This window comes from Musca autumnalis, unplaced genomic scaffold (genome assembly GCF_047663935.1).
Source record: "Musca autumnalis isolate F117 unplaced genomic scaffold, ASM4766393v1 scaffold_5, whole genome shotgun sequence".
Taxonomy (NCBI): Eukaryota; Metazoa; Arthropoda; class Insecta; order Diptera; family Muscidae; genus Musca; species Musca autumnalis.
This window is the reverse complement of record NW_027412088.1, coordinates 129,861,734-129,889,196: the sequence shown is the minus strand read 5'-3', so window position 1 is coordinate 129,889,196 and position 27,463 is coordinate 129,861,734. Positions and strand designations below refer to the sequence as shown.

The 27,463-nt window shown below is 34.2% G+C and overlaps 2 protein-coding genes across 7 annotated transcripts in view; one reads left to right on the top strand and one right to left on the bottom strand.

Annotated features, from left to right (window-relative positions):
* The window catches only part of LOC141406160 (uncharacterized), a 402,688-nt gene that overhangs the window by 291,673 nt on the left and 83,552 nt on the right, over nt 1–27,463 (bottom strand). The gene's annotated exons all lie outside the window — the stretch shown is intronic.
* Nucleotides 1–27,463, top strand: part of LOC141387054 (sodium-dependent neutral amino acid transporter B(0)AT3) — a 105,187-nt gene that overhangs the window by 70,813 nt on the left and 6,911 nt on the right. For 3 of the 6 annotated variants that reach the window (XM_073956166.1, XM_073956168.1, XM_073956167.1), the window contains exons 5-10: nt 19,137–19,281; nt 19,341–19,702; nt 19,777–19,939; nt 20,004–20,207; nt 20,610–20,678; nt 23,362–23,998. In XM_073956166.1, the coding sequence (XP_073812267.1) occupies nt 19,137–19,281; nt 19,341–19,702; nt 19,777–19,939; nt 20,004–20,207; nt 20,610–20,678; nt 23,362–23,367 (949 nt within the window). In that variant the 3' untranslated portion in view covers nt 23,368–23,998. Of the gene's footprint in view, nt 1–19,136; nt 19,282–19,340; nt 19,703–19,776; nt 19,940–20,003; nt 20,208–20,609; nt 20,679–23,361; nt 23,999–27,463 lie in introns of those variants that run through there. The other 3 variants (XM_073956165.1, XM_073956164.1, XR_012408467.1) reach the window with 2 other exon arrangements.

Sequence of the window (27,463 nt, the reverse complement as noted above, 5' to 3'; positions counted from 1 at the left end):
CAGTTTTGTCTACTTTCATACTTTTTTGTTTACTTTCATACTACTTTCATAATGTTTTAATGTTTTGTTTGAAAAATATATAGAAATATGTTTAATTTTCACTTGCCACTTGCGATTTTTTTCACTTTTTTGTTCAATTCTTTTTTATAAACTTTTAACTTGCTTCTAGAACTGCACCTGTAACTCGAATGCCCGAAACGTAAGAGAGAAAAAGTTAGCTGCATGTGTTTACTGTTAGAAAAAAAATTCAACAATATCAAAATATTATGTTTTTAGTGTTTTTTTCGCTGAATCGCAAAACACTAAAAGTGGTTCCATATGGAACCACCGCAGTGATTGGGTTAAGGGGTACGCATACTTTTCTGTGTTGCGAAAATTGAATTTATTCAATTTAAATGAATATACGTATTATATTAAAATAAATTTGTGTAATTATAGTTGTTTTGTCTCCAAGGAGCAATACCATGTAGTTATTGCTATAAAAAACCAACGATTTAGCCTAAACTTCATTTTTGTAAGGGGTACGATTACTTATCTGTGCCACTCGAAATCCACTCGATTTCAACTGTCATTTCCATTGTTTAAACGTCAATGAAATCCAATGGATTTCAGAAGAGATTTCATTTGACGTATACAAATTATTTATTGATGACTGATATTCCTTCACATTGGCCTTTTGGTAACTTGCGAATTACTTTATTTTAATGAGCCAACAGCTCTCTTTAAATGTATACATGTAATTAAACTTAAACTAAAGGTATAGCTAGCCATCATCAAATTGTATTGTAAGCATATTGTGGCAATTTGGGCATTGACATCTAAGTCAGCACCTTATTGCCCTACTAAATATTCTTATTGTTGCAATTAGGGCGTTGACAGCTATGTCAGCTCCTTATTGCAACTATTCACATTTATTAATAATATTAATTTATGTTTTTAACTACATATTACATATTTAATAACATATTATTTATTTCCTGATAACTGCTCTCCCTTTAAGAAGTGGGTGTCCCAGCCACGACATAGCTTTCAACAACTGGTTGAATATTCTTAGAAGCACGTCTTGTCTTTAGATATTGGCAAATGATGATAGCGCCACTAAACGATATACTGGCTGGCATTGCAACGGCAAACAAAATTTTTGGGGAGCCATCTGATGCTACGTCATCCCTTAGTTCTTTTATGATTCGCAGGTTCTGCTCATTCATTCGGTGCAACATAGGCAGGCTTAAAACATCATAATGGCCAATGATGCCCAGTAACGGTGAAGAGGCTATTCCTGGTGCTTTCATTAGGTTTCCATTGTGGTTTATGTAATTGGTATCATTTATTGTAGCTGTGTTCTCAAAGATGATGAGATAAGTACCGCTTATGGTCATTTCAGGGCTGTTATCTGTTCTAACCCTTGCGGATTGGTCGTTGATTATTATTACACCCTAGTCCACGATGGTTATAGGTTTTAAGTGACTTGGTTGCGTATGACATTGGGCAGAACCTCCTGAATGAATTGCACGCGCACAGTTATCGCATTTCATTACTCTGCAGAATGTTGCTTGGTTGGACTTTGACAATTGTTGACAGCTATGACCCTATCGTCGCATTCTGCAACTGTATTTTCTTCCAACTGCAATATGGTGTCGTTATGGTTTACAGGAAATATTATGACATCTTGGCAGCTGGACTCTACTCTAGGATATTCTATAAGTACATAAATAACACTTTCTGATTGCAAAATCTTTATATTAGAAATTTGCATTAAGTTAACAATTGAAACTTCTGTGAGCTTTTCAACAAAAATAGATTTCAAATCATTATTGTCAAAAATTGCCGGATTTATAATATTAGATTTAGTTAATGTGACAGTTACCATTAAATTCTGAATTTCTGTTATAAACATTCTATTTCTAGCCAAGAGTACATCGTATAAATGAGACGTATCTGGAGTGTTTTTCTTAGTTTCTTTTATGATTTTGTTAACCGTGTCTGTGAGTCGATTTATTTGTTTTTGTCTTTCTGTGTTAATCAAGACTTGCCTATTATTTGATTCGATAAGTTGCGACTCAGACATTCTAAGCCTTTCAAAGTCAGCTGCATCTGGAGTTCCTGCCACAACTTTCAATGCTGTTCCTAGAAAATCCTGAACTTCTAGGTAATCGATGATGTAATTTTAAGGTGGGCAGTAAATTTCGAGCATGTTCTATGTCGACAGTGAGCAATTTTTGCATAAGCGACTGAGGAAATAATTCCGTCATCGTTGCAGTATCGTCTAAAAATTTTACGAAATCTGTTAAGTTAGTTGAATGTCGAATATAACTATATTGCTCCCATTCTAAAGCCCCACCATCTAACACAGGAATGTATCTTGAGTGAGAATAGTCGGTGATGCGAGCATTTGCTACGTTAAAGATGGTAAATAAGTGTAATATGAGCCTGAAAGGAAAAGAATGAATAAGCTAACGTTAAATCATTGTATCTCTGTTTTTAATCAGATCTAATAAGAATAACTTTAGTCATTTCAAATTGTCCTTGTGGAGTACCCTCCCTTTAATAAGTACTAAAGTTCCCAGGTCAGCTTGTATAGTTTCCTCAGAATATAAGGGTGACAATTTGTTGCCTAATCTTGTGTTGTTTTTTAGGTAGACTTTTTCGCCGACTTCAAAAACTCTATTTTGTCTGTTTGAGTTAAACCGGGTTAATTGGGTTTCTTGAGCCTGTGTAATTTTGTCTCTGACTTATTTTTTAATGTCATTAGACGACGAATGTATTATATTGTTACGGAATTAGGTTTAACTAATCTCCGTGTAGACGTTGTTTTATTTCCCAGTACGATTTGTACCAAATAAAACAGGGTTCGTTTTAGATTACGTTTCTACAATGCTTTATTTACTTTATTACACTTATTCGGAACCGACTTTAATTACTAAGCACACAGCAAGTCTCTAGTTAGCACGCAGCAATTCTTTAACCGATCTGTTCAGTTCAACGCTTAAAACACAACTCAACTCCGTCATTGCCATTTCCCCGGTATTTATACCCCAAAGTCTCCCTGTTCTAGAGTCCTCCAGAACACATATGGCAACATCTCGAATCTGTGCAGCGAACACACAGACGCACATTCGCACTAAGCGAACAACCATACTCACATACATACATGGGGGAATACAATTGGACGACAAGCACAGTAATGACGTAACAACAACAAACAAGTGCAAAGAAGTAACAAACTAAACAATAATTACATGATTATGGCAAAACAAAATAAAAGCACATTAATGAAAGGTAAAGTAACATCTAGAATAATGAAGAGAGTTCTACATGGTAGTTGTTGTTGCTTAAATAAAGTAACTGCGTAATAAAAACTTTACGTTACAATTCAAATTTTTAAATTAACGGAAATTAAACTAAATTAACTTAAACCTATCAGTTACATTCGTAACATTGCCTCCCGCTTAAGCATGTTCGTCCCGAATAGGCACAGTTCCCTCTCGGTGGTATGGGCATTGGTAACACTGCCTCCCGCTTAAGCCTGTTCCTCATGACCTGGCACAGTTCTCGTTCCGTAGTTGTAGCAACCAATTTAGTTGTACCCTCTACGCCATTAGCTTTGGACTTTCGCTCTTTTCTCTCCAGGTATCGTGACGTTATATCTTCTTTCTCGGTCACCCTCCTAAGTGCCACCTGGTCGTCATCGGACTTGTTCTTCCTTGTTGTACGGCCGCTTTTCGATGGACCTTTCCTCGACGCACATCTTCGCTTTCTCGTCCTCGTTGCTGGATTTTTCCGCTTTCCTACGGGCCAATTGTCGGCGGCTTCCACCTTCAGCGTACGGACATCGACAGCGATCTCGCCGGATTCTGCCTTTGGGCGATGTTTGCTTTTCTCGTTGTAGCCCACACTTATCGGTATTTCCACATTGGACCATGTCATCACACGGTGCTTTATGTCCAGGTTGATATCGAAGGCGATCATGAAGTCTACACCAAGTATAACTTCGTCCACAATATCGGCCACTATAAAATCGAAATTTACCGATTTTCTACCCATGCTCAGCCTTTGGTAGGCCTTTCCATGCACCGTTGTAGTCTCGCCTGTGGCCGTCCGCAATTTGACTCCATTTAATGGCAATACCTTCCCTTTTACCAAATCCGGTCTAATAATGGACTTTGTTGCACCGGTGTCCAATGTCAAGGTACGCAATACACCATTGACGAAGCCTTCAACCGTTAAGTTGTGATTCTTCTGCTGGACTATGGCTATAGAGATTGTGGGACCATCATTTTCATCCTCTGCCAGCGGCGTCTCGTGATTGACGGAATTCATTTTATTTGATTCACCTGATGTCTCTCTTTCCAGATTCTTGGCCACCGGTTGGTCGTCGCTTTTTGAAGGCGGTGAGGCGGATCTGGTCCTTGGTCGTTGCAATCTGCATTCTCGTGCAATGTGTCCAGCTTTCCGACAGTTGTAGCAAGTCCTTCTCGTTTTACCAGCCCTTCGTTTCACTTTACCTACTACCTGCATTAGTGCATCTTTCATTAGTTCGACAACGGTCTGAGGATTGTTGTCCTCAACTTCCAGCCTCTGCACATTGCAAGCCTGAGGTTTCACCATTGTCTCTTGCTTATGTCCGCCACCGTACTTAAGTTCAAGAGCAGCCATTATATCTCCATAACTGTTTCTAGAAGCGGCGGGAATATTCTGTAATACGTCAGCAGCACCGCCCTTCAATGCCATAAGTAGTCGAACCGCCTTGTCGTTATCGTTCCACGAATTTCTCGAAGCAACCGTCTCAAATTGTAATTTGAAGACATCAAACGATGTAGATCCGTCGAATTCAGGAGGCTTGATTTTCAGAGTGTTATCAATAACTCGCACTGGTCCTCCTTTGATTTCCAGTTCAGACATTTTCTTTTCCAGATTCACAATCTTCTCGCCGTGGGCCAGAAATTGCCTATCCAATTTCTTTAAATGGTTTTCCACAACCTCGAATCGCTTTCCAATAACTTGCGTAATATTCTCGAGTCTTTCGCTGATTTTTGCCTCTAATTCTTCCAATTTTTCGTCGAATTCCTCCGTCAGACATTTGAAGCTTTCATTTATTGCAATAGATTCCTCTTCCATTCTCTTACTAAATTCCTTCGCCAACGTTACTGCAATAACTTTTGCAACCTCCGTATAACTCGGAACCGCGTCTGAAGTTTCATCTCTAATATCAAACTCATATTCGTCGATGTTCATTCCACGGCGCTCGAACTCTTCCAACAAGCGTTTTTGTAGTTCGGCCTTGTTGCCAGTAGAACACAACTCCAACTTACTTAGCTCCTTCTTCAAATCTTCCTTTCGTAGATCCTTGAACTTCATCTTCATTGTAGGATTATCGTAATCTCACTTCCTGACACCAATTGTTACGGAATTAGGTTTAACTAATCTCCGTGTAGACGTTGTTTTATTTCCAAGTACGATTTGTACCAAATAAAACAGGGTTCGTTTTAGATTACGTTTCTACAATGCTTTATTTACTTTATTACACTTATTCGGAACCGACTTTAATTACTAAGCACACAGCAAGTCTCTAGTTAGCACGCAGCAATTCTTTAACCGATCTGTTCAGTTCAACGCTTAAAACACAACTCAACTCCGTCATTGCCATTTCCCCGGTATTTATACCCCAAAGTCTCCCTGTTCTAGAGTCCTCCAGAACACATATGGCAACATCTCGAATCTGTGCAGCGAACACACAGACGCACATTCGCACTAAGCGAACAACCATACTCACATACATACATGGGGGAATACAATTGGACGACAAGCACAGTAATGACGTAACAACAACAAACAAGTGCAAAGAAGTAACAACCCAGCAAAATTTGACGGAAGGGGTTCTTTGCGATGACGTGATTTCATGTCATCTTTTGCATTGGTTCAAAGGAAGTCGTGAAAGATCCGATCTTTTCATTAGGATTTGAACCAATGCCAAGGAAGTCGTGAAAGATCCGATCTTTTCATCAGCATTTGTACCCATTCCATCGATCCAATAGAGATGATGTTTGTGTTTTTATTTACACACCTGTTTATTTTCATTTTGGTATGTTCCAGTACTGCAAAAATCTACTAATTTTTACTATTTTTTCCGATAACATAAAGGAAAAATTGTTATCGTAGTAAAAATAAGTAGATTCTTGCAGTTTCTGGAACAGACCAAAGTTGTTAGAACTGTCGTAGTGATGTTGTCTTACATTTCCTGCATATCAAACAACTAAAATTTCTAAACAATTGGTATTATATGAAGTCCCAACCATCGAGCTAAAAATAGAATCGGACTGCACACATTGCTATTTTAAAAGTTCCCTTGTCTGTTCTAAATCTGACATAGAATGAAATCAATCAAATCTCGCTTCTTGGAATTTGAAAAAAGTCCGAAACGAAAAGGAACAAGAATCTGAAAATAAAGAAGAAACTACTTTTGGAAAGAAACAATTAAAAATAAATTAATTAAGCATAAATGGTATTTTCCATAAAAAGTCTCTCCTCCCCGTTCGTTACATTTTGTTCTTAGAGATCCCTAAAGCAAGCCGGGTTGTAGATCCCTACATATTTCCGTCACTAAACAAAAGAGTATAAATTACCAAAATGTTGTTATAAAATAACAAAATTATAAAATAAAAGTAATTTACGAAATAAAAATACTTAAAGGAGTGCATTTGGAGTCCATGTTGAAATCTGAACTGGTGATGGGAAGATAATTGAAAAAACCTTTTGTAAGATGAAAGAATATCAGTTGCGGAGAACGGAGGAAGTAATCTTTTGCGTTGCAGCGGTGGTGATTACATTGCAATTTTGGATTTAAACTTTTGAAAAACTAAACTGATAAATAATTGTAGCTATTTCATGAATTCGTTTGAATTAATAAAGAGTTTTGTTTTTCATGAAAACCATATTTCAATACAGCATTTCCATTTTCCAAACAAGACATGAAAATTTCATGCCAAGGGGTTGGTGAAAATGACATGCCAAAGCATTGGTTAAAATGACATGTGAAAGCATGGGTGAAAATGACGTGTCAAAGCATTGGTAAAAATGACATGTCAAATCATTGGTGGAAATGACATGCCAAAGCATTGGTGGAAATGACATGTCAACGCATTGGTTAAAATGACATGCTTAGGATCCAGAAAAGAACGTCATCTTTTGGGGTCCACGCTCATATAAAATTCATCGATGAAGATGCTAAAAAGATGACATGCTAGATCACTTGCACCCATGATTGAATGTCATCTTTGGCATCGAACATTTTGCTGGGAAACTAAACAATAATTACATGATTATGACAAAACAAAATAAAAGCACATTAATGAAAAGTAAAGTAACATCTAGAATAATGAAGAGAGTTCTACATGGTAGTTGTTGTTGCTTAAATAAAGTAACTGCGTAATAAAAACTTTACGTTACAATTCAAATTTTTAAATTAACGGAAATTAAACTAAATTAACTTAAACCTATCAGTTACATTCGTAACAATATCAATTGATTTTAAACCTTTGACAGAATGTAATGTTCTATTATATGCCAATGTTGCTTGAATAATTAATTGATTTGTATCGCTTATTCCTTTGTCGATTTTAAGACATCTAGCAATTACTATCAAAGTACTGTGGAACCGTTCCACTTGACCATTTGAGCTGCTATGAAGAGCAGGAGCATTAACTACATCTATGTCATATTGGTTTCTAAGTAGTGAAGTGATAGTTTCTGAGTTGAAGGATGCTTCATTATCGCAAAATATGACCTTTGTTTTGGGAAATAAGTTTAATAATTGCAGAATAGGCACCGTTACGTCAACAATTGCTCGAGATGCTATTGGCTGGACAACGGCAAATTTGGAAAATTTGTCTATGCAAGTGAGGAATTGTTTTTTGTCCGTGAAAAAGATGTCGATATGTAAAATTTCACCTGGATAATTTGGTATTGGTGTTTCGCCTAATTTTTGTTTCTTAGGGTTTCTATCATATTTTGCTTTCGAGCATACTTTGCAGTCGTTTGCTATTCTCGTAATTTTTGGAAAATAGTAATCTCGCAGTATTTGCTTTACATTTTTCTGTGCCGCTCTATGTGCACGATTGTGCTCAGCAGTGACTATTTCAACTTGTTCGGACTTATCTAATATGTCCGTAACAAAGTTTTTACAATACCAGAACTTTGTTTCTGGAAAGCTTAGTACCAGTTCATTTTGGATACTGGCCAATGTAGGGAGTTCGCAGTGCAACGCATTAACTACGCCTGGTTTTATTACAGGTTTAATCGCCTCTAAAAGATCACACATATTTGTGAATTGGATTTTAAAGCGAGTTTTGGTACCAACCATTATAAAACTCCGTTTTAAAGGATATTTAGACTCTTTTAGAATTACAGTTAATCGGTTTTTCAGTTGACTCTATTGTGTAAGACAAAGAATTTTCACTATGTATGGTAGCTGCGTTGGATTGTAAATCGTCTTGCAACGAGTTAATATTTTGTCTTGAAAGAGCATCAGCTACGTAATTCTCTTTCCCTGGTTTGTAGTGCATTTTTGCGTTGTGCTCTTCTATGAACGCCTTCCATCTTTTCATTTTTGCATTAGTATTCCTTTCGGACACTGCAAACGTCAAAGGTTGATGGTTGATGGTCGGTAAAAATAATGCATCTGTGGTTAAATCGAAAGGAAGGACCTTAGAGCATACAAAGTTTTTGGTTCCGGAAACTCTTGTATTGCCTTAACCTTTTCTGGGTCTGTTCTTGTTCCTCCTCTGGCTACAATAAATCCTAAATATTCTACACTTTCTTTCTCATATTGGCATCTATCAATTTTCGAAGTATCGTGTCGATATGTCGGACATGGTCACTTCCATTGTCCGAGAAAATTATTACGTCGTCAATAGACATAACATATTTTCTTCCAGCATTTTTTAAGCCGAAAGGCAACCTACATAATTCGTATTTACCGCCATTTACAGAGAATACTGTTTTTTCGCGATCCTGTTCCGCTAGATAGATCTGGTTATACCCAGACTTTAAATCCAGAGTAGTGAAATATTTTGCCTTCCCCAAATTAGCCAGGATCATTGGGATGCTTGGCATTGGATAGCGATCAGGTATTGTATGCTCATTCAATTTTCTAAAAGCAATGACTAGGCGCTTATTTTTATTGCCGTCTTTATCGATGCCTTTTTTGTAAACCACCCACGCCGGGCTATTGTACGGTGACTTTGAAGGCCTTATTATCCCATGTTTCACCATTTGTTCGATCTCTTTATTAACAAAATCTGCTACCCCCATGGGATATTGTTATAATATAGAATAAATGGGGTTATTACTTGTTGTACGTATTGTAGCGATGACTGAAGTATTAAAGGGTAGTGCCTCGTTAGAGGTTGAAAACGCCTTAAGCCTCCTCAGTATCATCTTCTTAAACTGATTTCGAACTATTTCAGCGACTTGTATGTCGTCGACACGCGTGAAATTTACGTTTTTACAGAAGTGGTACTGCAATGGTTCAGACACCCCAGAGTATGTTATGTTGTTATTACTTAAATTCAATGTTACACCCGCCTGCGTTAGCAGATCGAAGCCTATGATAGCATCGAACGTATTTAGTGAATCCAAAAAAAAAAAAAAAAAAAAAAAATGGGGCAACTTTCCCAAAAACTTTAATTAAACATTTTTATTTTATTTTGCTTGAACCATGTATTGAGTTCACAGTAAAAGGGACATTGACAGGTGTTACGATTTTAAGCCCATTTATGGGTCTCAAGTAGTTTTTTGCCGCCCCAGTATCAATTAATATTTTTAATGTTCAACGAGTCGTTTTCAAACGTAGATTCATTGTCTTCATCAATATCTTCAACCATTGATGTAGCCAAATCTTCATAAGTTTCCTGATCTTGACTTACTTCCTGATTGATATTGTTTACCCGTTGACGTCTTTGTCCTGTCATACGTTCCAAAGTATTTTGTCTTTTTTGGGCTGGAAGAACCCCAGAAAGTTGAGGTTTACCGAAGTTTGTCGGTTGCCGAAATTTAGATGAAGATGGATCGACATCCATTGGATCGAATATTTGTTTCTGAAATTCCTTACCGGATTGATAATTTCGTCGGGACATGTTTTGGTCGGCTTTCCTAACAAAGTGAGGGATTTTTTCATGTTCTTGTCCCTGTTTTGTATGCCATCGGTTGCTTCCGGACGGCTGATTTTTATCCTCAAGAGCTTTGGCGTATGAAGCAGCAAATTTGCTCCTTTCGATACTGGCCTCAGCTTCTTGGGCCAGGGCTAAATCTGATGGTAAGTCCCTGGGCTGTGCAGGGAATACAACGGATCTCAGTGTGTTTTTGAGACATGAAATAAATGCATGTAAGGCATCACCTCTTACTTCTGAGTTAAGTAAGGCGGCACCTTCTGCATCATGGGTCATAATGATTTTATTTGTGACATGTGTCAGTTTTTTTTCGACCTCATCATAGTACTCCATCAAGCTCAAATTACCCTGCCTAACCATTCCCAGTCCCTGTCGTAGTGTTCGCAAGGAAGTCCTATCAGCATATGTACAGTCCAACCTAGCTATTATGGCTTCAAAGTTAAGCACTGTGTTATGCGACACGAGTAATGCTCTGGCTTTTCCTCTAATCCTGTTCCTGATAATTGAAAGCGCTTGATAATGCGTCTACGGCTGATTGCCTCCACGACACATACTCGTCCTGAATTCCATTGAATTCTGGAACAGATTGTATTATGTCTAGACCTACATCACATTTTATATGTGGATTTATATTAATTTTTTCGAATGTTTTGACATTTGGGAGATCCACCCTTAGGTTGGAAAACTTTTGATTTACCTCATAAATTTTTGATTGAAATTGCCCTGCCAGGCGTGCTTCCTGTTCATTCAGAGCACTGTTAACAGCAACTTTTATTAAGGCTTGTACTTGTGTAACGTCCATGACTTGTGTACTTTGACGAACTTCTTGAGGACAATATCCTATATCTTCACTCTTTATTTTGAAATCTTATTTTTGATTGAAAATTTCACTTACATGTTATTCTTGATTTTAGATATTATTAAAAATAAAAACTTCCAGCTTTGGCCAAACTTCTGGTCCAGTTGATTGTTGGTTCGATTTGTTGTTGGGCGCCAATTATTTATTGATGACTGTTATTCCTTCACATTGGCCTTTTGGTCAATGAATAAATAACATTATGTTATTATTATCTTGCGAATTATTTTATTATAATGAGCCAACTGCTCTCTTTAAATGTATAAATGTAATTAAACTTAAACTAAAGGTATAGCTCGTCCATCACCAAATTGTATTGTAAGCATATTGTGGCAATTTGGGCGTTGACAGCTATGTCAGCACCTTATTGCAACTATTCACATTTATTAATAATATTAATTTATGTTTTTAACTACATATTACATATTTACCCCCTGTTTTTGTAAATAATTTTATTGCTTTCACACGAATTGTCAAATTTTATAGATCGATTTATTCCCCGGAGCGAAAATGTAGAGCGTTGATTTTTAAATGAGGAATTCTTAACTATATATAGAACGCGTCCAGGAAAAATTAGGTCAGTATGTCATTTGGGGACTGAGCTATGGATGCCTAAATTATTACGAATATAGACGAACGAACAAAAATTAGTTACAAAAACAGGGGGTTAATAACATATTATTTATTTCCTGATAACTTACACAAAGAAATTAACAGTTGAAATCCACTCGATTTCGTAAATATAAACTTACTATATGTAAAAAAGTGTAAAAAGTATTGACAACACTGGTTGAAGCAAGACGTATTTCTGGCAAACGTAAATCGCTCTTAAATTATTTAAAGAATAATCTGTAATTAAAGTCATATATTTCTACATAAAAACTAACGACAAATTGTGCTTAAAAACACTGTATAAATCATATCATAACAATGCCTAAATCAACAAAACGTCGGAGTGTTGCAATTAAAAAGAAACTTATTTGTGAACATTGTAAGAAAGACATTAAAGAAGAAACAGAGGATTACATAAAATGTGATAATTGTGCCAACAACTACCACTCTCAGTGCTCAGGTTTGAGTAAAAGAGAGTTGAGTGTTTTGTATGCTAACGAAGATGAACTGTTTAGCTGTCAACAATGTGAAACGGACAAAGGAGATCTAGGAAGAGAACTGAAAATGATAAAAACAGAATTGAAGAAATTGGAGAAATTAGAGAAGTTAGATCAGCTGACTCAGTCTATTGAGTTTATGGCTGAGAAATTTGATATTATGATGAAAGATGTAAAAGAAAACAAAAAGAAAATAAATGAAATTCAAAAGGAAAACAAGAAACTAAAGTCTGAAGTTCAGTTATTAAAATCGTCGGTTAAACTTTAAAATGACGAACGAGTAAAAAATGACTGTATCATTTATGGATTAAAAGTAGATGATGATATGAATGCGACTGATGCAATAATAAAATTATCTGAAGGTGCTGGTGTAAACCTGGAAAAAACTCATGTTGAAAAAGCCTATTTCATTGGCAAAAACAACAATAAGGCGAAGCCAATTGTTATTAAGTTTACATCAAGAGAGGAGAAACAGAAGTTAATGAGCATTAAGTCTAAACTGAAAGAAAATGATAGCACTAAGAAGGTGTACGTTAATGACTTTTTAAGCAAAGAAACGTTGATGTTGCTTTCTCATGCTAAAATATTAAAAACGGTTGGATACAAATTTGTGTACGTAAGAGATGGTGCAGTTTTCTGCAAAAAATCGGAAATATCACGAAAGCGTGTTGTAAAATGCATGGAAGATGTTGATCAAATGTTATTGGAGTCTACAACAAACAAACATTGGGAACGAAGATCTATCATTCAGCAAAGACAGGTGATACTTCCGAGTGAAGATGATGATGAAGAAGAAGAAGGGGATGCTGAAGAAGATGCTGCAAGTTACATGTCTCCAAATTAAGAAACTACGTATATATTTGTACAATAATGTTGTTTCATTTAATTTTTTTTATCTAAATGATTAAGAATCAGTATTTCAGAAGTTTTTCGCAATTTATTAAAAACCAAAATGAACCTAATTCAAATTTATTACATATTTTGAGCATTAATGCAAGAAGTATATCATCAATTGATAAATTCAACAAATTTAAAAGTATTCTAGCTAAATTTTCTATATTGCCAGACGTAATATCAGTCCAAGAAACATGGTTTGAAGAAAAATTAACACCATTGTATTCACTGCCAGGGTATAATAACATACATTGTTGTAGGGAGGATGGTTACGGTGGTACTTCGTTGTATTTGAGAAATCACATACAGTTTTCAACAGAAACTTGTATAAGTGAAAATTTCGTTGAAGTTATTCATGTAAAATTAAAAAGTCACAAAATCAATAACAAACCACTGAATCTTGTTACCTTTTATAGATCTCAGAAATGTACTGAAATTGCTTTTATGAACATAATGGAAATATATTTGAACAGTAGCGCACGTGGTCCTTTAATTGTATTTGGAGATGCAAATATTGATTTGATTCAAAATTCTCATTCCGTTGATTTGATAAACATGTTTTTAAATTATGATTGTTTAAGTGCACACAGTTTAATAACTCGCCCTGAAAGTGGTACTTGTATAGATCACGTATTTAGTAACATACCAGATAAACTTTCAATTGACTCAGTCAAATGTTATATTTCTGATCACAATTTATTGTTTTGTAAGGTTGAAATACAAAGCAGAGCTGCACACATACTCGAAGAAAATAAATTATATTGCAATTATGATACGGTTAGGAATATCTTAAGGCAGACGTTACCTTTACCATCGCATTCGTTGCCATTAACTGCAACTGGTCTCCTTAATAGTGTAATTCAGTGTATAAATGATGCAACAACTCGGTCAACTGTCACTATGACATGTAAACAGGATTGCAGATATATGCTTACACCTTGGATAAACAAAGATCTTCAAGGACTTATTTTAAAAAAAGAAAAATTATTGAAAATTCGGCGAAATTCAAAGGACAAAACAAATATTCATGAAAAACTTAAAAGAATAAGTAAAGTTATACGTTTGTCTAATAATTATTGTCGGAATAAATATTACGAGGAATGCCTTAAAAAGGCTGGAAATGATCCAAAAAAGACGTGGAATTTCATAAACAAAACTCTAGGTAGAGAAAAAGTAAATAATATCACTCTTACAGACACAGAAGGTGAAAAGGTAGAAAGTGAAGAATGTGCTGCTAATTTATTAAATACGTATTTTATTTCTTCTATCGATGAACTAAAAAGTCAACTCAACACTAGTCCAAACGATTCTTTTAACTTCTTCAACACGATGTCTCAAACCAATAACGTTTTCAAAATAGATAATATACAATTACATGAAATATTAAACATCATAGTCAACATAAAAATCAATAAAAGTGCTGGTAGTGATAAAATTTCCCCAAAAACACTTAAGGAATGTTGTGACATAATTGGTCCATGCTTAGTTGAAGTTTTTAATAAGATGTTAATATTTTCGGAGTACCCAGATCAGCTTAAGATTCATAAAATTGTTCCAATACCAAAACAAATTGATGCCAAAAAGGAGGATAAATATAGACCTATTTCTGTGCTTTCTGTCATAGATAAAATATTTGAGAAGTTAATTTTTGATAAGCTTTCAAAATATTGCGATGAAAATAATTTTCTATTTTGCAACCAATTTGGTTTTAGAAAAGGATCTGGTACTTCCGATGCAGTTGTTAATGTATTGAAAGGAATATGTAAAGGCCTGGATGATGGGTTTAGTGGAGTAACAGGTGTATTTTTTGATTTGACAAAAGCGTTTGACTTAGTTGATCACCAAATTATGCTGCGAAAATTACAATATTATGGTGTTGGTGGATCGGAAATTTTACTCCTTAAAAGCTATTTTTCAAATAGAAAACAATTTGTTCAGATTAAAGAATACAAAAGTTTTGTAAGTTCGGTGAAATATGGTGTTCCCCAAGGAAGTGGATTGGGACCTTTACTATTTTTGTTATACATTAACGATTTGCAAAACCTTGGTTTGATTGGGCAACTTTTTATGTTTGCAGATGATATCTGTCTTCTTTATCCCTACAAACACGACTTAGTTTTGAAAACTCAAATTGAAAGAGATTCTGCATTATTATTTGAATTCGCAAGAATAAATGGGCTGGTTTTAAATCCAGTAAAAACAAAATTGGTTAGATTCAGATGCCGTCCGGTAGCATCTACATTTAATGTATTTATTGACGGTAATCCAATTGTTGAGAGCGAATCGGTGAAGTATTTAGGTATTACCCTACAAAGCAATTTGTCGTGGAATTTGCATATTGATGAAGTAAAGAAGAAAAGTGCACCTGCTATAGGAGTATTATACAAATTAAAGAGGAAATTAAGTGTGGAAACTAAATATTTAATTTTCAATTCTTTAATATATTCTCATATAAAGTATTTAACAAATATTTATGGATTCAATAATAGCAATTCAAATTTTAAATCTCTTCAAACACTCCAGAACAAAGCATTAAAACTTGTGCACAATTTACCATTTCTTTTTCCTACAAATATTTTGTATCTTAACGTTGTTAAAAATGTACAACAAATCCAGTACATATACGAGTATCAAATTCTTCTATATGTATTTAAATCAATTAATAATATTGGCCACAGCTCTATAGAGTTCAGGCAAAATCAAAATAATTTCAATACCAGACATCAATCGGATCTATGCGTACCGAGGTGCAGGTTTGAAAAAACTAAGCAGCGAATTGATTACGTCGGTAGCAAATTATTCAACGAATTACCACCATCCATTAAAAGCATTGAAAGAATTTCGTCTTTTAAGCAGGCTTGCAAGATGTTCTTAAAAAATAAGTATGAAAATTCATTAATGTAAATTAACTTTTTTAATTTTTTATTAATAAATTAATGTATCTATGATTATGAAAGTTGTCAATAGCCTCTACAATGCCGATTTGGCGCTGAGGCAAACTTTAAATGTATATATAGAATGAAATGAAATAAAATCAAAAAAAAAAAAAAAAAGAAATCAAAATCAAGTAAATCAAATAGAGTTCAATTTGCGGACAAACTGCGTGAAACTTCGCATGTTAAATATCACTTCATGAATGGGAAAGGACAGAAATTGCTGCAAATTATAAGAAAATAACAAAAAAGGCGCAATAAAACACGTGTCTAATGGTCTTTTACCTTCTGTGCACATCTTTTACTGGCGTTTACCCGACCAGTGGGAATAAGCGGGTTAACTCGTTGAACATTTTCGAGTGATCATTTTTAACAACTTTCGACGTGGATTATCACGACATCTTCACACGGTGCGCCTTTACTATCTTTAAATGAAAAGTGCTTACACCTGAAAAGTTTTTGCGGATTCTGATAGATGAGAAAAATAAAAAAATCGCCAGAGGGATTTTTAAATATATCGCGGTCAAAGTTCACATTTTTTGGTTTTTTAGGTTATCACGATTTTGCTTGGAAACCGCAAGCCTTATCGAAATGGGACTAAAGAAAATGCTGTAGCAGTGAAAATTATCTAGCATTTCTTCTCTTCGATATTGCATGAACACCTGGCCGTAAACAATGTTTGTTCTCGTTGGATCCCGCACACTTTGACAATCGCTCCCAAACCAAATATTAAAAAATAATGTTTTCTGCAAGAAGGGCACCTTCAAAAAGTGATGAAACTCAAAAAAAAAATGGCAACTTGGCATATTATATAGTTGATTCAGAACCCTTTTCTGAAGATATTCACGGTGACGGAATTTCAGACAAAGTTGGACAATTTTGTTAAAGTCTAATATCACTGTGCAACATTTTTGAGCCAGTCGCGTGCAAACAACTTCTGTCCAGAATTTTATGAAAGTAGAGGACCAATAGGCAAAAACCATATTTGGGTTTTGTTTTCTTAGATCGGGTTCGTTTTTTATGGCCTCATCTAAACATGGTTAAAAATCGAATTTTTAAAACAAATCAGGGCTGTATCTCTGAAACCAATACGAATCTTGTTTTGACATCTGCAGCAAACTTGTAGATAAGAGCAAGAAGAAAATATTTGGAGGAATAGTGAACACAAAAAATTGCATTTATTGCCTCATATTTTATAATATATCTTAAAATTCTATAATTTGTGTATATTTCGCAGCGTATCTCCCAAAATGTTAAATTCTTCTTAATGTTACCTTTTGGGAAAATATTCTCTGGAATGTAATACACAACTCTTCAGAACATTATATTTTTGTAAAATGCCTCTATCGCCTTGTTTATAGCAAATTTTTCAACAACAATTTGGTAAATATTTCAATAATTCATTGAAATCCCCAACATGAGAATAAACAGCCTGTGTGAACATTGTTTGAAATAAGTTTTGTAAAGGTATGTTATGAAATACCCCTTAAACAACGTGAAAACCCCATTTTAGAGTTTCAGAATGTTCTGAAGAATTGATGGTCACATTATTTGGAAAATTTTTAGAACGGTTACTTCTTTCAACTCCAAACAGTTTAGTTGTTACTGACCAGAATTTCAGAAATTATGTAAATTTGTATATATTTTAACGAGTTTGATGTGCTAGATGCAGTATTTCCTAGTTCATCTGTTTGACACATAAGTTCTACTACTTTAGGGCTACAATATTGCTGAAGACTGCAAAACAAAATTCTTAGTAGTTTCGGAGATAAAGGTCCGATCACTGGAAAAAAGGCTCATTTTAGGTCTGTTTAGATGAGGCCATAAAATCTGAACCCGATCTAAGAACACAAAACCCAATTAAGGTTTTTGTAGTCTCTATATGTACTTTCAGAAAATGCCCATTAGAAGTTGTTTGCATTTCCAGTGTTGCACAGTGTATATAAAACTATTATTTTGTAGCAAAAAAATCCTATGTTGTACGATGTCGTATCCTATATAAGGATTTTTTCCGGTGTAACAAACATTTTGAGGAAAATTATATATAGAAAGTACACACCGCCACCATTCCACTGAATATCATAGCTATGTATGTGAATCTCCCAAACTCTAACAAATTGCGTTTAAATTCTACTCTAAGTTTTAATCTTTTTTAATATTTTTTATTTTGCCTTCGAAATTTTGAATATTTTTGAAAACAAATTTTGTATCCCTATAATTTGACATATTCTTTCTTCAAATCAAATTGTAAAACTCGTGTTATTAAAAGTGCAAAAATCTACTTTTTGCCTAAAAACCTATAGTGCAGTGTGAAACGTTTGTTATTTTACTATTTCTTGCTATTTTATTTATTTTTTGCTATTTTGACCTTTAAAAATTAGTATCCAGCAAAAATTTGGATCCGTTAGTCATTATGTAATCCATTAAGTGAAGTGTGTTGAAATTGAAAACAAATTGCACCTCAACTGTTCTAAAAATAGAAAATATAATTTTTTAACTTATAGCTTATTTTGCAACTTTCACTGGCCATGAAATAACTAGTTATTCTTGTGGTTATATTGGTCATAGAATAACTAGTTATACAGTGTGATATGTCCTTGTTAAAATAATGGGTTTGTAAGTAGTTACGTCTACTTAAAGTTACTATAAAAACCCATTATTTTGGGAGGACTTTTTTGCTGGGTATGTTCTAGATACTGGTTTTTGTGATCTAAAGTACATATTTGTAGTTGGTTGCTAGCTTCAATTTTGATCCGTTATTTGAACTTGAAGATGAAGTTTGGTCGATTTAATGTGTTCAGAATTTATGTTTTAAAGACAAGGATTTTTAGTAAAAATCAAAAATGACAATTTACTCCATATATACATACATACGTACGTATATAGTCCGGTTCATGTGTAATTTTGACTGTCGATTTAATGTCGATTTGACTGTTATTTGTTGTTTGAATATTTATATCGTAATAAAGTGTTTTTTTCCAAGCTTTTACACCATACAATGGCAAAAACCTAAACCGTCTTACCAATAAATTTATAAATTTTTTAATATATATTGAGAATTGAATTAAAGTGTTGGTGAACAACTATGTCTGTTTTTATCATATGTAGCACAGATCATCACAATGAACGCAATCCTCTCAAAATCCCATCGATTTTAATAGATTTTCGATATTTTCAGAAACAAAGAAATTCTTTTTAAACATTCAATGATAACATCTCCAAATATCACAATGGAACAATACGAAGGTGTAATGGCCGGCGTTAATATGTCCGACCCCAAAATTGGTCTTAGTGTTTGCAGCTTGTCCAAGGAGTTGGACAATGTAAGTGCATAAAATCTGATGTCAGGTTTAGCTAATGAAACGGATAATTCTATTTTTAGGCTGCCGAAGGAACAGGCTTAGCTTTTATTGTCTTCACACAGGCCATAGTTGAATTGCCAGGAGCACCATTCTGGGCAGTTCTATTTTTCACAATGCTGCTATCATTGGGTCTGGGCTCCCAGATCGGTATACTTGAGGGCATGCTGTGCACGTTGTTCGACATTGACATCATCAAGCGGGTTAAGAAACAACATGTAACTGGAGTGGTGTGTCTATTCTGCTTCATTGTCGGTTTCATCTTCTGTACAGGTGCTGGCGAGTATTGGCTCAAGATGTTTGATTCGTTTGCCGGTACAATTGGTCTTGTTGTGGTCGCTCTAATGGAAATGATAGCCGTCGTCTATATCTATGGCCATGAAAGGTTTGTAAACGAAAAACTATTTTAGTTTCAATATTGTAAATATCATTGACTGCATCCGGCATTTTCACTAATAGATTTACTGAGGATATTTATCAGATGACTGGTTACCGTCCCGGATGGTATTGGCAGCTAACATGGCGCTTTATTGGACCTGTTATTATGGTTGGTATATTAGCGTCATCCGTAGTATTCATGATAATTAAAAATCCTACCTATGGTGCCTGGAATGGGGAAACGGTAAGTTTAATTAAATCGCAGAACACGCGTGATCTCACTTATATCCTTCTATACGAAACCAAAGGGATCGGTTGAACCGAAAGATTATCCACCGTGGGTAATGGGCATTGCTTTAGCAATGATCTTAGCTGGAGTTCTACCTATGCCAATTGTGTTCCTGATGCGAAGCTTCCAATGCCTCAAAGTTGATCTGGACATACATCAAGGTTCGATAAGAAGAAACGAGACAACCGCCTCAACTAAGGAAATGATCGACAACGACGATGATGTAAGTATTTCATTATGTATTAGACAAAACTACAACCAAATTAAACGTTTTTATTCACATAAGCACAAGAATAAATCGAGCAACGATTCACTTATCGTCAAAATAAGTGTTTTATTTATTGGACTAAAACAGTCTCTCACCATGTACATATATACTTACTTACAAATGAAGCTATTTATGTCCTTTATATACATATATTTAAGTAATTTGTCAATCTGTGCTAACAATTATTTTCACTAAATATATTACATTCACCAATAACGATTCCATTGTAATTTTGTACACACATTAATGTTTCATTTCCGTTTTAATTCTCCAAAAAATGCTTCCATTTCATCGACAAACAAAATCAAATTAATGCAAAACTAATCGATTCAAAAATATGAAAATACTAACAAACAGATCGTGAGTCCGGATATGCCACCACAAGATTCATTAGCGGCGACACGTTTTACAATTGGAGATTTTGAAGTAAGTTGTAGTTAAACCGTTTTGCATGCCTAATACCATATCAATGAAAACAATGCAATGTGTCTACACAGATTGAATATGAAGAATATCCGAGTTCGTTTAAGTTCTATAAAATGTACAAAAACATAAAATTAATATAGATGTTAAGGGGCGCATCAACAAAATCGAGAGGAATAGATCTGACTCGTATGGACTAAATGTTAAGGTGCGGTGTAGCAACACCAGCATACAAACCGTAGTAGGAGTAAAAATAGAGAGAAATAAAAACGCAAGTGCTTTAGTGTATTGTAAATGTAAATAATGTTTATTAATTAATGATTAGGTGTGAGAATATCAACCCTTATCGACAGATTACCTAGTTTAATATGTGTTCCGTGAGCGTTCTGTCCTGTAGTTGAAAGAAGAGTGCTTTTTGAAAATAATGTCAGCAATACATGAGGTACCACTAGGAACCATAAATGTCAAACGACATCCAATTTTTCCCGAAAATTTAGATAAAAACTTTACAAAACCTTAAAACGTTGGTACGGTTATATGGGGTCATATCAAAACGTATATGGTAACATGGGGCGCCTTCGCCACTGGGGCTAGAAAAAATCCGTTAAAGGCAAATTTGCTAGTTTAAATAAGATCTATCATCTCTCAAAAGTTGGGAGTTGTGTCATAAGTATGATAGCGGACGCACGCGGTTTTGTGTTTTGAGGGTATTGCGAAAAATAATTATGGTAGATGTTTTTTGTGATATCTTCTTTACCTTTTGTGATATCAAAAACATATTTTATACCGTTAGAAGACAACTACTGAAGAATAGAAATCCCAATAATTTGCATGAAAAAAACAATAACAAATGTCAATATATTCATATTATGAGATATGTTGGGGGTGGGGCGCCTACGCCATGATAGGGGTGTGGTGGGTTAATGTCAGAAATTTCTTATGTTTAACTTCAATTCTTTATGCCATAGATATACCACACTATAATGTGAAGTTAAAATCAAATAGTATCATAAACGTATCTTGTTTTGGTTATATTATGATTTTTGTACCTAAATTCAAGGAACCTATTTCAATTAGCCGCTAGAATCGGTTACTACTTGTGAATTTTAGAATCATTTTTGATTATTCAATAGAAAACATGTTCCTTTTTCGCATAATGTTGATATTTAAGGAAAAAGTATTGTAAATTACAGTTTTAGAGTCCGTTGGAAAATGTTCAATATCGATGGCGAAGCTTCCCCATGGGTGGGGAGGCTTCGCCACTTTTTAGACATTTTGTAAATTCTCAAAAATAATATTTTAAAATCAAAATTATAACCACTTATATATCAAAACTTATAGTCAAGATACGCTAATATTTGTACCAAAAATAATATTTGAAAAAACTTTAACGGTGTCGTTATGAGAACATTTAGAACAAAAACGTGGCGAAGGCGCCCCATGTTACTATACTTATGTCGGCAATTTTTGTTGAAGTTTTTTAGCCACTTAAATGCCAAATGACACGCAAATACTTTAAATTTGACAGTACCAATTAATGTCCACAATTTTTGGTAAAAAAAATTGGCGGAGTATTTTTCGACCATTTCGAACAATAAATAGCTAATTTGGTTTAAAAAGGTAGCTAAAAACGTCAAAGTATCTGAAATCGGGCGATACTGTAATATGATGGCTATACCAAAACGTAGGTAGATTTCAGATGCGTACATATACAACGTCACTACCTTGTAAAATATTTGAGTTGTTGACAATCGAATAAGTAAAAAGGTTGCAGTCGGCTTTGCCGACAGAGATATACCCTCAGCCTGCTTGAATTCAGATTTTCAGACATGGACAGTGACCGGTAACAAACTCAATATTGAATGAGGCCAAAATGTTAAACTTTTATGAGGGAGGTACCGGAAGGAGTTTTACAATATAGTATATCTTCGAATATGATTTTGTTGAGAAAACCTAATTTAAAAATATTGTAATTCAACATTATTATTTAACCAAGTACCTTTGGAGTTTTACATACTGTAGTTCAACAGCATTGTTTAATCAAGTATTTGAAATTTGTATTTTATTTATTGAAAATAATTTTCATATTTATTGTGTCTGTATTCTTGAATAAAGCAATACGATTGAATTTCCATTGCGTAATTACTTTGACGCAATAGATTTAAGTTTGGGGGAAATATTACGAGGTGCAAATGATGGTATTTAGTTGGTGCGACAGAGTTATATAAAGGGTTTTTTGATATTATATCGGGAAGTGGGGACTTGCCCAAAAAAATTTACGGTACCAAAAAGGACAGCGAACACAACCTGCTGCAAAATCATGACGATCCGAGAAGTGTCCCTCAACTGAAATTTTGTGTGAAAGGTACCAGAAGGAGTGGACCAATATAGTCCATATTTGAATCTGATCTATGTCTACAAAAATATTATGATCTACGAAGTATGGACCAAATCGGGTTATGGTGTGCACCGTTTAGGGAACAAATTTGTACTTCTACAAATGGGACAAATGCTGAGGCCACTTAAAATACCCTTACCTTACATTGCAAGCAACATACCATCAACCAATTATTTCGATCTGAGAGGCATTGCATTGTATTCGTATTAAAAACTTCATTATGGATAATAATAAAATATAACCTTTATATTTCTCTCTTCAAAATATATTTATCTTATTTTCATGCAGAACTAATAGACCGCACATTTTAAATAGTTAAATAAATTTTCATCTACATGACTCCACCACAGAGTAATAAACGGACGATGAACGCTTAAAGCTCAACGGATATTCCATATTTTTGTTTTGTTTTCATTTTGGACATAAGTACTGGTTAGTTACCTTTTCCCTTAAAAATACTAACAGAAACACCTAACCATAGACAAACAAGCATTAAGACGTCAACGTAGATATTGCAACTATTTTCTTGAAAACCGAAAATGAACACTCGCTAACATTATCGACTGGATCCAAAGAAAAAATACACAAACTTAAAATATGAAATAATCGCGAGAATTTATTCTTATAGTCATCAAATTTTAAAAGGAAATGGAACATCAAAGCTTCGATTATCGAACCATCGATATATTACAAAATATATGTACCATCAGTATGCTTTCGATTATAATGCACAAATGCCAATTACGAACCCGAATCCTCATTCAATTCAACATGTACATCCTTTGAATGAAAAGTATGTAGTTTTAATGTTAATGCTGATATAAAACAAAAACAATTTAACAAATAAACAAATATTCACAGTCAAGGCCTCTGCTGAAAGCTCAAATTGAACAAAAGTTCAACATTTTATATAACAAAACAAAAATCAAAGAACACTACATCATTATAACACCTACACATTTCACATTTAATGAACCTCATCGTTCCCGTAATGTAACTAACACAAATTATGCTATAATTGCCAAACGTCGGTAGAAGTGCTAAGATTTTATGTCCATCCCTCGTATGTAATATAATGTCGAAATGGTGGGCATGGATCTGTAAATGAGAAATGGTATATTTTCTCTTCAATGCGTCTAATATACGAATCTGGAAGGCGTTCGCATGACATTACTCAAAAACAGAAGATTATCATCCATGGAGGTATGTAAATAAGTCAGTAAAAAGCATGATTAATGTTTTGCAATAAAAATGTAAAGAAATACGCCGAAATTACCAATACGACTTCTTTAAGTTTATTTTTGTTCTTTTATAATTTATGTTTTTGGGAAGTTTTGTTTTGTTTTTGAAAAATGGTGATCGTAGTTAGATTGTAGATTTTAGGCATTTTGTCTAAAAAATGTTTGCAAGTATTTGTTTTAATGTCATCCTAGTAATCGTATACTTTATATATTTATGTAAATAATAACACTGTGCGACAAAAAAAAAAACAAGTAGGAAAAGCGTTAAGTTCGGTCGGACCGAACTTTTTATACCCTCCACCACAAATTTTAGCCATTTCAATGGATTAATGTGGCCACAACCTTCAAAATATCGAAAATCGGAAGGTACGGTTCTGTGGCGGCTATATGATGGCGTGGACCTATACCTACAAATTTCTGGGGGGAAGTTGTATACCCCCAACGAAGACTTAATTACCAAACTTCAACCATCTCGGTGTGATAATGAGGCCAAAACCTTCAAAATACCGAAAATCGGGAGATATCGTCCTATGGGGGCTATATAAAAACGTGGACCTATATAAACATTTTACGGTAGAAATGTTTCTTAGCCTCTGGAAACACAAAATACAAGGTTACAACCTATTCTGTTGTCATATGGGACTAATACATCAAAATATATTAAAATGACGCGTACTTTTTATGGGGCGTTATATGGGGGCTATACCAAAACGTGGACCTATATAAACCAACTTTGGTAGGAATGTTTTTTGGCCTCTGGAGACACAAAGTACCAAATTGCAACCAACTCGGTGGTAAAATGGGACAAATATCTTAAAAATTCCTTAAAACGACGAAGCGTCACGCGTCATTTTGTATGGGGGCTATACGAAAGCGTGGACCTACATAGCCCGCTTTCAATACCAAAAGTCCTACGTACATATAATAGATTTTCCCAAAATTTCATCCACCTACGTCAATCCGTATGTGGGGAATATTTCTGTAAAAAAATTTAATCCTCGTGCGGTTTATCGAAGGGGTCTTCTTCGTCCTTTTTTCGAAAATCAAAAACACCTCTAAAATGTGATCATATCAAATCAAAATATTCTACAAAAAATGTTCGCCATAAAATTTGACTATAGGTTTTAGAATACACCAAATCTGTAAATCTTATCTAATCTCCAGGAATCTCTAAGAATGAAAACCACGTTTTAGAGTTAACGTCGGACTTCATCTGAGTTTATTCAAAATTGTCCCACAAAACATAATTTTAGAGAGATGACGTCAAAGATAAAAATATTTTAGAATGAAATTATTTATTTCAATTTTGGACTATTAATTTATTAATTTCTTGTGTTAATTCCGTAAATGTCACCAAAGCAGGAGTTACTCCCATCATTGTATTATTTTGGACCACGTCAAATCGTGCATGTGAGAGCCCATATGACACCTGTATTTTCATTGGACCATAGCCGTAGCCCTCCCATGTATTTTCACATACAATATAAGCAATCATTGGCTTATCCTAACTACGTAATTTAAGTTAAAAGTACTAAAAATACGCAATTTTACCGATCTGGGTTTTCTATATTTTTCAAATATATACTCACCACAAATATTTCAAAAGCTGCTTGAATGGAGCGCACAACATCTTGCGTATGAATTCATAACGATAAACCATTAATATAATATTTATATTGCCCAGTCACAACGACAATCTGGATAAAATTGGTAAAATATGGTCCTAAACCCAATATCAAAAACAATGGCTGCTAAGAATGTTATATGTTATGGTTACAGATTTCTTTTATTCAGAGACTCATAGTGAAATTTGATTTGGAACATTTCTTCTTTTTACCATATCCCCAAAATGCGAAGGATTTTATTAGATTTTGATCCAGTATGAAATTATGTTAAATTAATAGTCCAAAATTAAAACAAATAATTTCATTCTAAAATATATAAATTTGTAATCTAATTTTCTTAAGAAAACAGTATACCTAGATATATGGTTTATTCTGAAACTCATAGTGAAATTTTATGTAGAATTTCTTCTTTTGACACTTTTCACCTAGAACCTAGTTTGATATTACTTTCATGTATCAACTCGAAAAAAGTAGGAAAAAAATGTCATAAAAAATTGGGAAATATTTTCATGTTTTCTCAGTAAAATTGATACTAATACTTTCATGATAAATAATGTAAATAGACATTTCATTTCTTTGGCGACCCATAGTGAAATTTGAAGAAGAATATTTTTATCTTTGGTGCATTCTGAGACCTATAGTACAATTCTATGGCGAACATTTTTGTAGAACCTTTGATTTGATATGATCACATTTTAAAGGAGTTTTGGAACGATTTTCAAAAAAAGGACCAAAAAGACCCCTTTAATGAGCCGCATGAGGGTTAAGATTTTTAACAAAAATATTCCCCACATCTTCTTTGTAAGGTTGCCAAACACTATATGCCTATAATGCAAGGATTCCAAGATATCTTAACTCCAATACTTCGAAAAAACTAGAGATGGACAGAACTTGCTCCCCCTACTTTGGTTACTTTTCGATGTAAACTTTAAAAATGCCGATATACGTGTCTCATATTTTTAGCTCTACTTTCATAATCTAGTCAGTTTTTCCCATCATTTTGAAAAAATTGAATTTTGTTTCACAGTGTAATTTGTGTTAATAACATTTGGTTTGTTGAGTAGTTGTATTATAGTTTTAAATCTAAGGAACTTTATGTACATATCATATGGTCTGTTTCAGTACTGCAAGAATCTACTAATTTTTACTATTTTTTTCGATAACATAAATGAAAAATTGTTATCGTAGTAAAAATTTGTAGACTCTTGCAGGTTCTGGAACAGGCATTATAAGTAGTATTTTTTTAATTAATCCCAATTAGGAAAATACGAAATACTATGCGCAAATTACACACAAATAGAATATTTTTTGATAAAAAGCTTGGTAATTTATGGTAGAAGAGAGGTTCTTTTCTAATTGTTTCTGTTTTTCTTGTCTCCTTTCTTTGGTAGCTTTATAATAATTGATTCCTTCCACTTATTTCTTATTTCTTCCACTATACAAATTTTGCAATGTCACCGTGGTGCAATGGTATGCACACCCACCTTGCACGCTGAAGGTCGTGGGTTCGATTTCCACGCCAGG